This window comes from Dunckerocampus dactyliophorus, chromosome 13, assembly GCF_027744805.1.
Source record: "Dunckerocampus dactyliophorus isolate RoL2022-P2 chromosome 13, RoL_Ddac_1.1, whole genome shotgun sequence".
In the NCBI taxonomy this organism is placed as follows: domain Eukaryota; kingdom Metazoa; phylum Chordata; class Actinopteri; order Syngnathiformes; family Syngnathidae; genus Dunckerocampus; species Dunckerocampus dactyliophorus.
In genome coordinates this window covers 7043575-7059985 of record NC_072831.1, presented here as the reverse complement: position 1 = coordinate 7059985, position 16411 = coordinate 7043575, and the positions used below count along the sequence as shown (strand labels likewise).

The 16411-nt window shown below is 41.6% G+C and overlaps 2 protein-coding genes across 2 annotated transcripts; both read right to left on the bottom strand.

The window, feature by feature from the left end:
* Positions 1-1988: 1988 nt before the first annotated feature.
* si:dkey-33c12.3 (uncharacterized protein LOC335380 homolog) lies at positions 1989-6408 on the bottom strand. Its single transcript, XM_054796850.1, has 3 exons — positions 5256-6408; positions 4938-5062; positions 1989-2663 (listed from the first exon to the last, which is right to left on the bottom strand). The coding sequence occupies exons 1-3, from the start codon at positions 6261-6263 to the stop codon at positions 2603-2605; spliced, it is 1194 nt and encodes a 397-aa protein (XP_054652825.1). The 5' UTR covers positions 6264-6408; the 3' UTR covers positions 1989-2602.
* Positions 6409-9106: 2698 nt separating this feature from the next.
* Positions 9107-11520, bottom strand: LOC129192641 (nanos homolog 1-like). Its single transcript, XM_054796851.1, has one exon. It carries the CDS (start codon positions 11313-11315, stop codon positions 10560-10562), a length of 756 nt encoding a protein of 251 aa, XP_054652826.1. The 5' UTR covers positions 11316-11520; the 3' UTR covers positions 9107-10559.
* Positions 11521-16411: the final 4891 nt, after the last annotated feature.

The following is a 16411-nucleotide window of genomic DNA, read 5'->3' as shown; positions in this document are numbered from 1 at the left end:
ATTAAAACATAACTGTTTTGTATTGTCCCACTTGTTATGGTGCAACTGCTTTTTCTTTTACATTTTAAAAACAAAACTAACATTAAATAGAGTGGCCATATTTTGATTACCGAAAACCAGGACACTTGGCCCGCCAATGATATTTAAAGTACAGTGGAACCTCAGGGTTAGCATCATTAATTTGTTCCAGAAGGTTTGACTCCGAAAGGGACTCCAACCCCGCATTTTGATAAAGAAGTTGAGAAACACGACTGAATTCAACAAATAACTCTTGACAAAACAGGAAAATGTTGTATGTGTGATGTCTCGCTGCCACATCATGTCTGTGCGAATAGTAGCGTTGAAGGTAAAAGTATCCTTACATGTTCATTTAGCCTTTAATTTGTCATTTATATGCATTTAGAATTGTTGTATGCATATAAAACTATACTTATAAAACTGTAAAAACTATATTTAAAAAAGCATGCTAACAAGGAAGGACGTTTTCTGATTAAAAAATATATTAAGAGTACAGATGGACTCACGCAGTGTATTAACTAACACGCCATATTGTACGCTAACCGGAGAATGCACGCAAACCGAGACAAAACTGTGGCAATTTTTCACGTTAACCAAAAAGCACCCTCACTTATCTTATAGTATAACCAAAGACACCAATTCCAAATGATTCTAAAAACGGAACGACAGAAACCTGAAGTCAGATGCTTAAGTTTTAGAATGAAATCAATATTTTTTGTGAAAAATGTGCCCGCTAAAATTGCATGACCTTGGGAATTCGAACTGCCCTAATTTTACTTTTGAGAGTCATGCTAGAGACTTTTGCTTTTTCTTTGGCTCTTTGTGGCTTTTTGGCAACACAAATTTCAAACATCACATGCAGCAGAGTGTCCTAATTTGGTTTCATGGTTTTCATGGTTTCATGGCCCAATGAAAACCTGGAAATTTTCATCACTTTTTCAAACAAAAATCAGGACGGCCAGGACAGGACGTGAAAACAGCGCATGTCCGGGAAAAACAGGACGTTTGGTCACCCTGCAATCCAACAAATATGGCAACATTATCAAAGACATGTTGAGCTTGAAACACAGGCTGCTTAATAATAAACGTGCAAAGTCAAATTAGGAAGAAAAGTATCCATTATTAACAAAACAGTAAACAACAAAAGAAATGGAAAAATAAATGAGAAACTAGAGGTTTCCTCAAAGGTTCAGTTCATTAATCACACTATGCACTTCCACAGCTTCTTTGTTGTCCATAAACTTTACAGACGACAAGAAGTGGCAGAGTTATTTGTGAAAAGTGAAGAAGGATGGCTGTTTTTAAAAATTGACATTTGTGAACGAAAAATGTACCCATAGAAATGATTATATTTTTCAAATGTATTTTCTTACAGTACCAAAAATAATTAGAACATTTAGAAGATTCAAGTACGTTTGGAACCTTGGGGAAAATCCACTAGAGGACACAACAGCAACTGTTAGCTTGGCGTTTGGTAGCCTGAAATCGCCGACTCATTTATACTGTACTATAGTAAAATATAAGTACATATTTTGGATACAGATGTTTTATCTTTCTGGCGAGGTGTTTCTATTACCTCGTATAACTAAAGGTACTAGCTTGGCAGACTTTTGCATGTGCTGCTGACATGTGTAATTACGCACAACAAAAATCTAAACGCAACACTTTTGTTTTTGCTGCCATTTTTTATGAGATGAACTCAAAGATGTAGAACTTTTTCCGCATACACAATATCACCATCTCTCTCAGATATTGTTCACAAGTCTGTCTAAATCTGTGATAGTGAGCACTTCTCCACAGGTGTGCCCTATCAAGATGCTGATTAGACACCATGATTAGTGCACAGGTGTGCCTTAGACTGCCCACAATAAAAGGCCACTCAGTCAAAAAATGGGAGCAAAAACAAAAGTTTTGGTTTTGATTTTTGATGAGTGTATGTTTTAAAACGGGGGGAAAAAAAAGATCCAAAGTTGGAGGTCAGTTACTTGTTTATTGGGCTTGTTGCTAGCGGGTACAGTTCCATCAAGTGTAACAGTGTGCTCCTTCAGTTTCATTAAGCTAAGCATGAATTCCCTAAACAGAAACAATCTGGCTCAAACAAGCTCAGAGGCACAATGTCATAATAAATAGAAGGCTCCTAGTCTTTCCCTGCATTTACATGTCACTCGTTTACATTTACACGTAAAGGCTGTGGAAGAATCATCAAAAAGAGTCTCAAATGTCGTAAATAAGAATAAACGCATAGGGGTCACTACTGGGAAGCTGCAGGTGTATTTACTACACATTGAAAGTTCAAGCATCAAGTGACCATTTATGCCCTTTTACAAACAAATGGCCAAGTGTTTGCACAAAGAGCTTCAATCAGCTGTGTTGCTTTGACTTTAACGTGAATTACAACAATGGTGCTTCATGCTGTGCAGCCATTCTGTATTATGCTGTTTTAGTCACACTGTGTGGAGAAGAAGGGGGACTTGTGGTGGACCTCTTGTTTTGGCACAAGGGCGCGTCTGTCTTGACATGGTTGACCTTTTGATGATGTTTGCAGGATGGATGCTTGTTAAGAGAGTGGTTCATGGTTGCATTTTTAGTTTACGGCCGGGAGGTAGGGATACGACAGCCGGATCTCTTCCCCTTCCAGAAGTTTTCTGAAAACAAACAAGAGTGAAAATGCCAATTAACGTGGCGCACCCTGATTGATTTAATATGAATACTATGCCATCATAATCTGTGCTCAAATCTGTCAGATTATGAGGGTACATCTTGGGCACACAGATTTTCAAGTGGATGTCGGCCTAGGCTCTGTCTGGGGTACCCAGTCGTGTGTGAAAATATGTATTTTCACTTTACTCTCAAAGTCTTATTTCTACTGTTTATCTGATTTCATCACTGTACTGCTCACAGCCACTATGAGGCAAGGCTTATTTTCATGCTATGTGAGGACTGCTATGATACGCTGTGATGTGTTAATCCAATCCAATCCAATCTACTTTATTAGACTTATAGCACATTTTATAAACACAGTTTCCGAAGTGCTGCACAAACAATAAGTAATAAAAAACAAAAGTACGAATTCATACAATAAAAACTGGTAAATCAAATAAAAACTAGAAAGGCACTCGGAGAGCGCAGACCTCCGCCACACGCCGTAGATGCTAACATTGGCAAGATCACACCTACCATGATAGTGCTAACTGTTTCTATAATAGCCTACCTATATAAATGGCTAAAAATGCTAAAATACATGTTAGCATACTAGCAATGCTAACATGCTAACATTAGCATGCTACCACCTAACATAATAGTGGTAAGTGTTTATGTAAGTTTTAGCTATGAAGATGGCAAAAAATGCTACTATGCTAAAGTTGTGCAGTGTAATGCTAAGCATGCTAACACCTAGCATGATAATGCTAAGTCCTTATACAAGTGTCTACCTATGACAATGGATAAAAATGCTAGTATGCTAATGTTAGCATGCTAGCAATGCTAACATGCTATCATCTAGCATGATAGCACAATGTACCGGGAAGGCAACCTGAAATGTGGCAGTAGTAGCAGGTAATTAGTTTTAGGGAAAAGGATGAATTTTGGGAAAATTTAATCAGTTCTTCCATATCCCATTTCCGACAATTCCTGTGCATTTTATCCAAATCCAGTCATAACTTTTCATGTTATATTGAACACAAACAAACACCAGCTAAACCATAACCTAATAAGGTAACAAAACATTTAAAACAAACAAAATTACATCTGTTTTTTCAATTCTGCTGGGGTTTTTCCAACTTTCTTCCTGTACATTTTCTTCTTGTAATTATGACTTTATTCCATAATATTTTGACTTTATTCTCGTAACATTCTCAGTTTTTCCTGCAACCTAATCATTTTGTTTGTTTTTAATCATACTGTATTATGGCATCAAAGTAGCATTTTTTTTTGTTTTATATTTCACTTTATGCTACTAACATGACATTATTTTTCCTCATAATATGACATTATACATGTGAAATTACAGCTTTTTCTTGTTAATTACAACTTTTTTCAGTTAATATTTTGATTTTATTCTTTTAAATAAAATTACTGCTGATTTTTGCTGGGTTTAAAAAAAAAAAAAAAAATTCTGATTAAATTATATTTTTAGAATGGGCCGTTGGCCAATTAAAATACACAAGTCCACAAAGCCCCAGGCTTCACTTTGGACACCCCTGTCCTAACACTTAGGTAGTGTGAGTGTACCAGTGTTTCCCACAGGATTTGAATCTATCTGTGGAGCTGGGTTACGGGGCCAGGTGACATCATTGTCTAATTTGCAACACAAAACTCTTACCAGAGTGGATATTTTCAACAAATCCAGTTTAGTATTTCTGTGTGGATGGGTTTGGTTTGGGTTTTTTGTCATAATCTCATGTTTTTAAACTTTATTTAACGACAGATCATGAACGTATCGCCTTAACACGCACATGCATCCATTCGTTTTCTCTGCCGCTTATCCTCAATAGGGTATGCTGGGGCCGATCCCGGCTGATTTCGAGAGGCGAGAGGCGGTCACAAAAAACATCCAAGTTGTTTCTTGCACGCCACGTGAGTATGTGCTGGTTTTAAAACTAATGTACACGGCATTGTGCATCTAATATCTCACTATATTGGTGAACAGATGCGTTGTAACGTGTGGCCAAGTCACCTGTGGTGTGCACGTGCGTATGAGGTGTGTTAAGAATCAGCGTTACGATGCCATCTACTGTTTGAGTTGTAACAAGAAGATGCACAGACAGTCCCGTTATAATGTGTTTGTGAGCGAGGGTGAACAGGTAGTGCCAAAAAAAAAGGTAGCATCAACTCTACCTGTGGCGATGGAAATATATTCATGGCGGGCCACCACACATAAATGAATTAATGGGAAACACCATGTGTGGTGAATGTCTCACCTGTATGCAGCTATTTCAATGTCCAGAGCCATCTTGACATTGAGAAGGTCTTGGTAGTCTTTAAGGTAGCGCCCCATCTCCTGCTTGGCTTCATGGATGTCTCTCTCCAGTTCATTGATCCTCAGCTGGGAATGGCAGAGAAAATAATACGTGTCAGTTAAATGTTGGGGTGTAAATGATAATGTGTGACGGAGTGGATCCGTCTGTTGTTTTCAGTAAATGTGATAAAAGGGTTTATTTGTGTGTGCTAGTTCTACCGCCACCTACAGGACTGGAGAGAAACAAAATGAGCTTCCAACTTGAGTAGGCCTCATTCACCTGGTACTTCTCCACCTCCTTCACCTGCGTCTCCTCCAGCTCCGCCAGCTGTTTGTTCAGGGAGTCGATGACGTTCCGGAGAGCCTCAATCTCGGAGGAGCGGGACTGGAGCCTCCTGCGGTAGTCCAAAGTCTCCTCGCGGATGGCGTGCGCCGCCTCGTTGTTCTTGCTGGCCACCTCTGCCACGCTGGCGCACTTGCCCCTGTACCAGTCCTCGGCGGCTTGCATGTTCTTGCCGGCCAGCCGCTCATACTGGGACCGGATGTCCCGCAGTGCCACCGAGAGGTCAGGCCGGGCCACCTGCACCTCCTCCACGCTGATGTTGACCACCTGGAGCTGGACCTGCAGCTCCGTGTGCTCCTCAGCAAAGACTTTCCTCAGGAAGGATATTTCATCACACAGGGAGGCCACATTGGCCTCGGCGTCACAGTTGGAGAGCGCAGCCAGGTCCGCCTCCTTCCTCACCCGCTGTAGCACCTCCCCAGCATCCACACGCCGCTGAACCTCCTCCTCTAAGCGTATCTTCATCTGCTTGTGCACGTCATGCAGGTAGTCCCTCTCCGTTTCCATCTGTGCCTTGTCTTCATTCTCAGACTCGATCATTGCCCTCAACGTGCGCACCTCCCCCTCGTAAAGACCCTGCAGGCGGGACGGATTGTTCCGCCGCCTGCGCAGACCCTCCAGCTCAGCCAGCAGGGCTCGGTTCTGCAGCTCCAGATGCCTGACCTTCTCGATGTAGGTGGCGAAGCGGTCGTTAAGGTCTACCAGCTGCTCCCTCTCCTGTGAGCGCAGACCGAGCAGCTGTGAGTTGAGAGAGCTGGCCTGACCCAGGTCCATCCTTTCGTAACCACCTGGAATGGCAGAGGAGACCAGCTTCAAGGCCCTCCTGTCTGACTCTGGAGCTGGATGTAAGGAGTAGAGCCAGGAGGACTGGGATGGTTTCAAGTGGAGTCGGGACTCTCTGTGGTTGTCCCAAGGTCGGCGGTACAAGATGGAGTCGTGGCTCATGATGACTTTTTTTGTGGATTTTCTTAATGAAACTGAAATGGATGTTTTAGTTTCAGAAGGTTGTTTTAAGTCCCCCTTGTTCTGCACACCATTGGTGTGGATGAGTGAGCCTTTCTGCACTGCAGCAACTCAGTGATGCTGCAGAACCCACACTTTTTATAGCGCAGAATAGACCCCCTCCTCCTCCTCCCCCCTGCACACACACACACACACTTCGTGAGTGATGTCAGCATTCAATGGGCCAATAGCAGACTGCTGCAGTGACGAGAGCAGAGCTTGGTCTTCAGACTCACGCTGTCAGCAGTAAATGTGGTAGGGAAGAATGGCTGAATAAAGCTTTGCAAACGATTCAGCTTAACTTCACCTTTGCAGTCATGCTAGAGAGCAGGGGGTGTCCAAAGTGCAGCCCGGGGGCCATTTATGGTCTGCGGCTGTTTTTTTTTATTACCTCACCGAACATTCTAAAAATACAATTAAACAAGAAAACTTAAAAAGTTTGTAATTTTATGAGAATAACATCATCATATTATGAGGAAAAATGTCATTTTACTAGCATACAGTTGAAATATTGAAGACCTATTTTTTTAAGTTGTAATGTTATTAAAAACAAGCAAAACAATGAATAAAGCTGTAATTTGTGGCAAATTAGGTTGCGGAAAAAGTTACAGTGTCACAACAATAAAGTCAAAATATTATGGCAATAAAGTCACAACTAGGAGAATAACATTTACAAGAAGAAAGTTGAAATAGTGGGAACATTTCAAAAACAACAGCAGAAATGACAAACAACTGCAAGTTTACAAGTCAAAATATTAAGAGGAAAAAAAATTAAAAAAAATTACGAGAATAAACTCGTAATATTATGAGGGAAATTAAGGTCATTTTAGTAGCAGAAAGATGCACTATTAAAGAATAAAGTTTTTTTTAAGTCATAACATTATGACAAACAAAACAAAATAAAGGTGGTATTTTTGGAAAATTGGGTTGGGAGAAAAGTTATAATATGGGAATAAAGTCATAATATTACGAGAAGAAAATTTACAAAGATTATTTCAGAAGAAAGTTAAAATTTTTGGAAAATTAAAAAAAATAATCAACAACATTCTACTTAAAAAAATTCTAGGAGTGACACGTAATTATTGCTTTTTCATTAATGTCACAAAGCAGAGATGCAGTTTTTTCTTGAAATAATATCCTTCCCTTGTCTTTACAAAATAACAAAGTGGCCCTTTGATCCTTTCATTTTTCTGTACGTGGCCCTCGTTGGAAAAAGTTTAGAGTTTTGTGAAGTAACTAGTGGGACAGATATGGGCGCTAGCATTGTCAGCAATTAGGGTTCCTTTCCATTTAGCTCCGAGAGAGGGCAGCTTCCTGCAACTTGACGTTGCTGGGCACTCTGTCGTTCAACTGTTTTTAGATTTTGATCATAGTAATCGTCTTCGTGCACAGTCAAGCCAGTTGTTCTACGGTACCTTTCAATGTATGCAATACAAGTGCAGTGGAACCTTGCAAGTCCAACACTCTTGAGGTTGCCCATCCATCCATCTTCTAAGCCGCTTATCCTCACTAGGGTCGGGGGTATGCTGGAGCCTATCGCAGCTGACTTCAGTCAATCGCAGGGCACATATAGACAACACTTGAGGTTGTACAATTCATAATATGACTCTGAAGTCAACTGTTGTCATGCATGATGTCACACAAGAGTTCAATTTAAGGATTAACTGCAGTTTGTTTTTGTTTGTTTTACTATTCTGGGAGGAGTTAATCAGGGGTGTATAAGAGAAGAAGAATACACAAGTTAAGTGACTTAAGTAATTAGTTAAAATAAGTAATTGAATTAGTAATGGAATCACTTCTTCATAAATGCAATTAGTTACCAGGGAAAGTAATTATTGTGTTACTTTAAAAAAATGAATGCTTTGCAGTAATGTGTTTCTTTGAGAGATGTTTCATGAGATGAGGCTGAGTGCTTACCTTGTGACTTGCAATTTTCTACCACAACGCTTGGGGGCAGTGGTTTCCTGAGCATGAGCAACCATATCTTGTTGACTAGATATTTAGCTCCCTGTGTTGTAGTATTGAACAATGGCGACCGAAGCCACATCTAGATCGCTGATAAAGTTATCAGTGCATAATAACACGCCACATTTCACTGTCCATAACAGTAAAGGCGCTGTAACAATTGAAATAGTAATTAACTCATTCATTACCAAAGATTGACTTATAATGTTCTTATAATGTACTTATAAGATGTACTTATATACATTTCTATAAATCCTAAATGCTCGATCCCAACAACATATTTATACGTCTTTCACATTTTTTTGAAAGAGAAGCGATGGATTTCCCTTCAGAGCAATTTTAATCCATAAAAACGGCCACTAGGTGACAGAAGTGCATTTGGTAAGAGCTCGGCAGAGATCAGGTGGACAGAGAAACACACATGACAGGAAGGAGGAAGTGGGAGAGCATGGAGGAGTGTAGCATGCAGAAGGTTAGGCATTGTAGGGAAATTTGTACGCACAAGCAATTCCAAATCTGAAAATTATAAGTAGTTCATGGTGTTCTATTTGTAAATAAAATGTTTTTTTTATGTAAAACAACCCCTTTTTGTGTTATGTTGTGGCATAGTTGTTTACATATTTGAGCATATTTGTGTCAAAGTGAAAGTTATGCTTGAAATGTATCTATGAAATCACAAACAGCTGGTTTTCTCCCTTTTCTACTTGGGACCTGATATTTTCCTGAAACGTACCTATGTTGTACTACTGATTACTAAAGAACAGAAAAAGGTAGAAACAAATTTTTTTGTCTGATGAAAGACGGGAGTCTAATCTCTCTTTTGGTAGGTTCCATGTTTATATAGCCATAGAACACGATCTTCTGTGTGCCTTGAAAGATCAGTCAAAGGTGTCTAAAATGGCTGCTACTGAAGGAGTTGTCTTTTCAAAAATGGCTGGGATTGAATGAGTTAATTAGATTACCCGTCTCTGGAAAACAATAATGGTGTTTGTAACGCTGTTATGTTTCACGCTGTTACTCCCGACACCGGTTATGAATGTTTAAAAATCAGATCGTCACAATACAGTACTCAAATGCTGTGACCACTAGGCGGCGCACCTTCACCACATGTAAACCTGGCGTCCACATCATCAGAAACTGTCAGCAATCATCAGACAAGACGCTATTTAGTCCAAACAATTGCAAATGACATTTTATTCAGAGCATATTTAAAATGAATATATCCGCCCAGTAATACAGGTAAAAAATTAAGTACATAAAACGTTTTCTATTAACAGATAAAGACTTTGGAATGTTGCGCTTCTCATCGCTAAAACTGCTCAACCCTTTATTAAAAACATTTAAAGATTCAATTTACCTTTTTTTTTTTTTTACCACTAAATAATATAGCTTGTATAGTGAACTGTGTGTCACATCAACATTCCACTGTTTTTACATTCGGTCCAGATATACAAAATACTATCCACATAATAAATTGACACGTAAAGAATATATGACATCCATTATGCAGGAATTAGGCTACATACATAAAGGCGTGTTCCTTTGGTAGAAAATGCATTATAGTGCTGGGAGATAAACAAGTATATTTGTTTCATGCAGGCCTGAATGGCAGGCATTTGACCGACATTCGGAGTGCAGCATCATGTCGCCACTATAACAAACACTGAGTGTGGTCACTGAACCATAATCATGCTTTGGGTCTTTCTTCTTTAAAAAAAAAAAAATTCATAGAGTGCTGAAATGGGGCGGGGTCCAAGTGTATATACACCATGAGACCAAGACATTACAGATCTCAGGCTTCAACATTTGTCACCAAATCAGTGACAAAATCAGTGAGAAAGATATCTTGATTTGATCACCTCTATGTATCGGAACTTATTCATTTTGGGTTAAATTTACATTTGGTCCAAATGCACAATATGAGTGCAATCTAGATGAAAGCTAGTCTGACATTCTCAACAAGACGCTTCTCAACAAGATTTGACTCATACGTGATTGTTTTTTTAAACTATGTCTTTTATCTGAACATGTTACACTGGACGTTTCTGGGTTCAATTTGCATTGGTTCCGAATGTGCAGTCTGGATTAGATCCAGATGAAAAGTGGTTTGACAGTTTCTGACCCTGCATATACCTGTAAGTAGCACATGTCATTCAAATTGGATGAGATGTGGTTATTTCCATAATCAAATGGAAACATACTAAAGGAAACTTGGCGGAGGTACTGAAGCCCAGTGTGGACGTAACTGCCATCGTCATCATCACTTCGGAAGGTTCATGAGAAGATTTTGAGTCTCTTGCCAGCTACCCTGCTTCCTTTAGCCAGTACTCTGTGGCCACCAGGCGGCTCCCTGGATAGCGGGCAGTACTTGATGGTGTGCGCGTTGTCTCCGTTGGCACTGCACAGGGGGCAAGTGTACGCCCGCAGGATGGGGCACAGTACCCTGCCGTCCGCGGTCTTTAGGATGTGCGTGCCGTACACCTCCTCCGGCGCGCCGTTGTTCCGACAGAACACGCAAACTTTGGGCTCCGGCTTGCCCCGCTGAACTTGCTTGCGTCTCCGGTCCGCGGAGAGCAGCTCCATCCCCACCAAGTTGCCGCCCCCGTAGGCAGCCGCGTCTCTGTCGGCGGCCCCGAGGTGTCCGTACGGCCGGAGGAGCGAGATCTGCTCCTGGAGCTCATAGAGAGAGAGGGGCGGGGAGCAGCAATCCAGGTGACCTGCTTCGCCGTCCCTGCTGGGCACTGTCACGCAGGAGCACACCGGCGAGTCGTCCAAGCCCAGAGTGGCTTTTAGTGACTCCGTTATAGAGTTGGGGCTGCAGGGGGGGCTACGGATCTTGTTCGGGGCCACAAGTGTCGACAGACCCAGGTAGTCGTTCCAAAAATTGAAGGTGTAATCATAAGGAGACCGCGCGTCCAAATAGCCGTGGGCCACAAAATCCATGATGTCGAAAGTGTCAGCATGGGCGGTTTTGCGGTAAGCTCCCCTTTTCCTCCTCCAGCTGGCTCCAGTGTGCGGCTCAGTCAACATGCAGGCGAGGATAAGTTCCCCTCATTAGCGGGTAGAGGAGGGGGTGTGGTTTGGTTCAAGTTGATGATCAAGCGGCGGAGGGTCCACACTGATCCAGCAGGGGGCCACGAGGCAGGAGGAACGAACGTTAGAAATTCATCCTTCAATGGGTTTTTGTGTGTGTTGTGTTATATACAGTAGCCCATCACAGTGACAAATAGTAGCATCACATTAACAGCGTTACACAAATAATACAAAATAATGTGCACAAACTTTGGTGCATGGGCCATGGAAGAAACCATTACATTTTGGTGAGGATCCCTATTTGCATCACCATATGACATTAATGTACTGTAAGTGTCCACTCCACACAATTGTAACGGCACTCTGCTCGTCATAATTCTTTGCTAACTAACATCAGATGGTGCAAATGCACCTAATGCTGTGGTGTTACTGTTTGATTGACAGTCCTGGTGGCGCACCCACCAGTGACCTTTTGACACTGGAGATGAAGACTAAAATAAGCATTGATGATTGTACTGTTAGTGAATGTGATGCCCCAACCGCACCTGCTCTGCCTCCCCCATCCGTGACCGGCCCTCGATACCACCCTCCTCTGCCCCATTGTCTCCTCCTCTCCACAGCGGGTCGCTTTACTGCATTAATATGCATTAAACCAGTGTGTGTGGGTGTGCGTGTGTGTGTGTGTGTGTGTGTGTGTGTGTGTGTGTGTGTCATTAGCCAGTAAGGCAGTCAGTCACACAAAAAGAGAGCTTGATAACTAACTTGACTGCAAGGACAATGACTATGGTATTATCTGCAGCACAGGCTCAAGTCTTATTAAAGGAGCATGTCATTTGCACATCTGATGATCCATTAAACTACCACTTTGTGTGTGTGTAGGGGGGGTCCTGTAATTAAGCTTTATGTCCTATAGCTTCACTGATGCTTTCTTTGCAAGCTTCAAAGGGTGTTCTAGCTTTCTGCGCATGCATCAAATGCATCTCAAGTCAGAACCTGGCCCAGAGATGTAAAAAACCTAACTGTTGAAGCCTTTGAAAAAAATGCAAAAAAACAGAACCTATTGCAAGGCCCCACACAGGCAGCTGCTGCTTTTGCAGGATGACACAAAGCATGAAGAAAATCACATTGGCAAGGCAGAATACACCACACGGTCCGTTTTCAAGGTCAACCTCTGTGCACAAAAAGGAAATGATGAGAGAGCATTTAAAAGAATAATGGTTGTCATATCACAATATTTATTGCACAAGAGCCAATATATTGCTCTTAATGCAAAACACTTATTGTCTATTCCGATCAATACTCTAAAGTATTGATCGGAATAGACAATAAGTTCATCCTGCTATTGAAGAGATTTTATATGCAGCTCAGCCATTACAGAATGACCTCTGGTGTAAAAGCTTTGTTTTATATAGCTATGTAGAAGGCACATGCAGTAAAAAAATACAATAAAACTAATAGAAATTGTTCACAAAATTTATAGCCAGAAAGTGCTGTTCCTCTTGCAGCAGGGCACTAAATAATCCGAAATTTAACAGGACATTTCAAAGTAGTGTAGAATGAATCCTCTTCTTTTTCTGCTGCTTCTCATTTGGTCACCTAATGCGAGGCTGTGGCCATCGTGATATGCCTCCATCCCTCTCTGTCCTCCGCCATCCTGGTAGCCTCCGCCAAGCCCATGCTGGTCCACTCCTTAATGAATAAACTCAAAAAAGTTGTTACATTTTGGATGAATTCCTAGTTTTACTGCTTGCAAAATATATTAGTAATGATTTGCAACAGTGATGTAAGTCTACTATCAACAGGACTATTGCTACTACCAATAATATTAATAAGAAGAATGACAATATTGATAAACAGAGTAGCATTTTTAGCCCTCTTTGCTGGTTCTGTCTTTACACACATTAAAGAGAAAATGGTCAAAATTAGTCAGCTTTAATTAAAAGTGTATGTGTGTTTAGCACGTGCCAGCTGCAAACAACCCTTCGTCACCCCACCACTCCTACAGATCCCCCTGCATTAATAGCGTAAACTGAATAATGCGTGCACTCACTCGGCATCATCTGCAGACGTCCCGGGACACCAGGCATGGGTGGGGAGTCAGTTGGGGGCTCTGATCCCTGACCTCTGCCGCCCGCCACCTTCTAAACCCCCGCCCCTGGGGGAATATGAGACTGCGTCTCTTAACGGATCGCCCATCTGCACACGCAAAACCCTGCACTACCTAAACCCCCACTCTGCCCCCCACTCCCACATCCACGACCCAGACGCGTGTCACTATCACCAGCAGCCATGGGGACCCGATGAACAAGCCAAGGTCAACCCAGAATTAGGGATAGAAGAGGAGGGTGTCTTTTGGCCTATGGAGTGTTTTGTCATGACCACTGGCACGCTAAATGATCCTTGCTATTACTTAACAGCAAAACCCCGCCCCCGCCAGCACCGCAGCTTAACTGTTTGTCTTTTTAGACACACACCCCATCCTCCTGATGAGGTGGAAGGGTGTCGGATGTAGCCGAGATAAATGTCAATCAATTTCTGGCCCAAAAAACCTGAATGTGCACTTAAATTAATATAGCGAATATTGTATTGAATCTTTTTATGAAGAATGTCCTTTTAGTAAGGTTCGCTCTCAGACTTACATAACTCTTTGACAGTGACATGCGATCAGGGGAGGCATATGAAAAATAAAAAAAACAAATAACAAAGTAAATATTAATATTTGTACATTTAGTTGTGTCATAAATGTATTTTCTGTATGATTGAATGACTGAATAACATAATCTTAAGTAAAAATTGTTAGGAAATTGCTGAGCCTCCAGTCTGACTGCGCTAGGTTGGATGGCAATCTCTGTCAGGATCTCACCAAAATAATGTTTGCAGAGCATTAAACTAGGACTTTCTGCAGCCTGTGCAATGTATTTGATGCAAGTGTGACATCAATATCCTTGCTAATTAGACAGTAAAATACAGAGAAATGTCACATGCTGAGGCAAACGGTACTGTGAAGGGAAGGGGATGTGTGTGAGCTGACAGGTACTTGTCGCTGACGTCCTTCTAAATAGAGGAAAAGCCAGTGCCTGCTAGAGCTAGATTCAGCAACAGGTCAAATGCAATAAAGATATTTTTGTGCTCACCGGAATGAATGAATTGATCCGACTGCCAAGATGGAGGATTATAGAACCAAGCTCAAAAACATCTTCAAACTGGACTTTCAGACTAAACAGAGGGTGATCAAACTTTTACAACAAAGTAAGATTTCCTGTAGAAGGATAAGGCACGTGTACTTCATATACAGTTGTCCCTTGCTGCATTCCGGTTTGAATATTGCTCCTCACTCACTCTGCGGTTTTATTATCGCCTATTATTAGTCAGAAATATTGAAAGACAAGTTATATGTAGTATTCTGGTCACTAGGCGTCAGTTATGTTAAACTGATGGGACATGTCGTTATATTACAAGACCTTCACACTGCCTGAAGTCAGCCCTGGCATGTCTGACATGACAGACTGGGGAAAAAAAATCTCTCCTCACATTCCGTGTGGAAGTGGTAAGTTTTTTTTCTTCTTACTTCGCCCTTCCTCCCCACTCTGTTTGAAACACTTAAGTTTAGAATACGTAAATTGGAGAGGCTATCTGGTTAGCTCGCTAGCTTGCTATGTTAGCAGCAGCCGTCTCTCATGTCTCTGCAGTCATCCCGTAGCCAATGTGGTGTAAACAAAGAATAATAGGAGTGTAAAGGTGACTATAGGGGGGTTATTTCATGTCCACAAGGCTCTAATAATGTTAAAAAAAACATATTTTGAAAGTCCTAAACAGGTTTTCAATGATCTAACTATGGAAATATTTCATTTATTAATATTGAATCCTAGTTTGCGGAAATTCGGGTCGGGTCGGTAAACGAGGGACTGTACAAATAAAAGCTAAGACCACAATTATTTTTCAGTTTCTAAAAAACAAAATAAATAAATGGGAAAGTGAATTATTAGTCTTTTTTCTATTTTTTCTTGTACTCTTTGGCTTGTATTCCCCTTAATGAGCAACCTGTATTAACATAAAAAAGACAAAAACTCCATAGGAGTCAGCGCCTCACCAGCAAGACCGGAAATAAAGTTTAGCTATGTTCCAGTTGAAGGGCTGCACCCTTCAGATCCAGCCTGCGAGGTCTACGGAGTCGACAGTCACATCAACCCTTTACCCTTAAATGGGATGTCCTATCTTTCATTTCCTGGTTGTGTATCCCTTATAATATATCTTATCCTTATGTTGCAATGCTAGATGGCTGCGAGTTAGCTTTACTAAAAGTATTTTTTTTAGGGCTTTCGAGGACAAGCAGTGGTGCGCAAAGTGTCTTGGGTCTGTCTATGGGTGGCTGCAAAGGACAGTAGCAACAGAGCCTCCTTCAAAGAAACAGGAAAACAAGGCAGCATTGAGGGAGCCTTTGGATTTGGACGTCATCTGTCTTTTAAATGCAGATTAACAAGGATTCAGACGTCTATTTAGGCTGGATTTGAGTTCTTGTTTTAAGGCAGTTATTAGACACCAGATTTTTCTAACTGATATTATTTAAGAAATGCTCAGAAAGAAAGCGAAGGGGAGGGAAAGTTGAGGGCTCACGGATCAGAGGTTTTTCTAATTCAGCCAAAATCCGCCTAGGTTAGAGTGGGAAGTGGTCGTAGGGTTTACGGTGTATCAGCACAATGAGGTGGCGAGGATTAGAGGTGGATTCGCCCATGCCCCACACCCCCATCCCCCGCATCCCCCGCATCCCCCGCCCCCGTCCACCCGCATCGCTGCCCTGCCCTTCATCTCTGGGGTTCTGCTGCCAGGGCACTTTTGTTGGGTTAACTAACAGCACTTCCCACGAGCACGGCAAGCTCGCCAATCCCTTTTTAATGATGTGAGGCAAAATTCCATGGGTCCTGATCTGCACAATGCCTTAAAGGGCCGCCATTGTCCCACGCACCATGTGCACCTTTTAAACTGTGCAGCCAGGCGAGAGGAGCGAGGGTATTTGAAGTCGACTTGGATAGTTTAAGGCCACTATACCAAAAAAGTACGATGCTGATATGTGAATCGGCTTTACGGTTGACACG

Bases quoted from the DNA above. Each gene is read 5' to 3' on its own strand.
- si:dkey-33c12.3 (XM_054796850.1), bottom strand. From the start codon at position 6,263: ATGAGCCACGACTCCATCTTGTACCGCCGACCTTGGGACAACCACAGA. The intron at 5,063-5,255 runs GTGAATGAGGCC...TGCCATTCCCAG, and splicing joins AGGAGGTGGAGAAGTACCAG to CTGAGGATCAATGAACTGGA. The intron at 2,664-4,937 runs GTGAGACATTCA...GTTTGTTTTCAG, and splicing joins ATTGAAATAGCTGCATACAG to AAAACTTCTGGAAGGGGAAG.
- LOC129192641 (XM_054796851.1), bottom strand. From the start codon at position 11,315: ATGTTGACTGAGCCGCACACTGGAGCCAGCTGGAGGAGGAAAAGGGGA.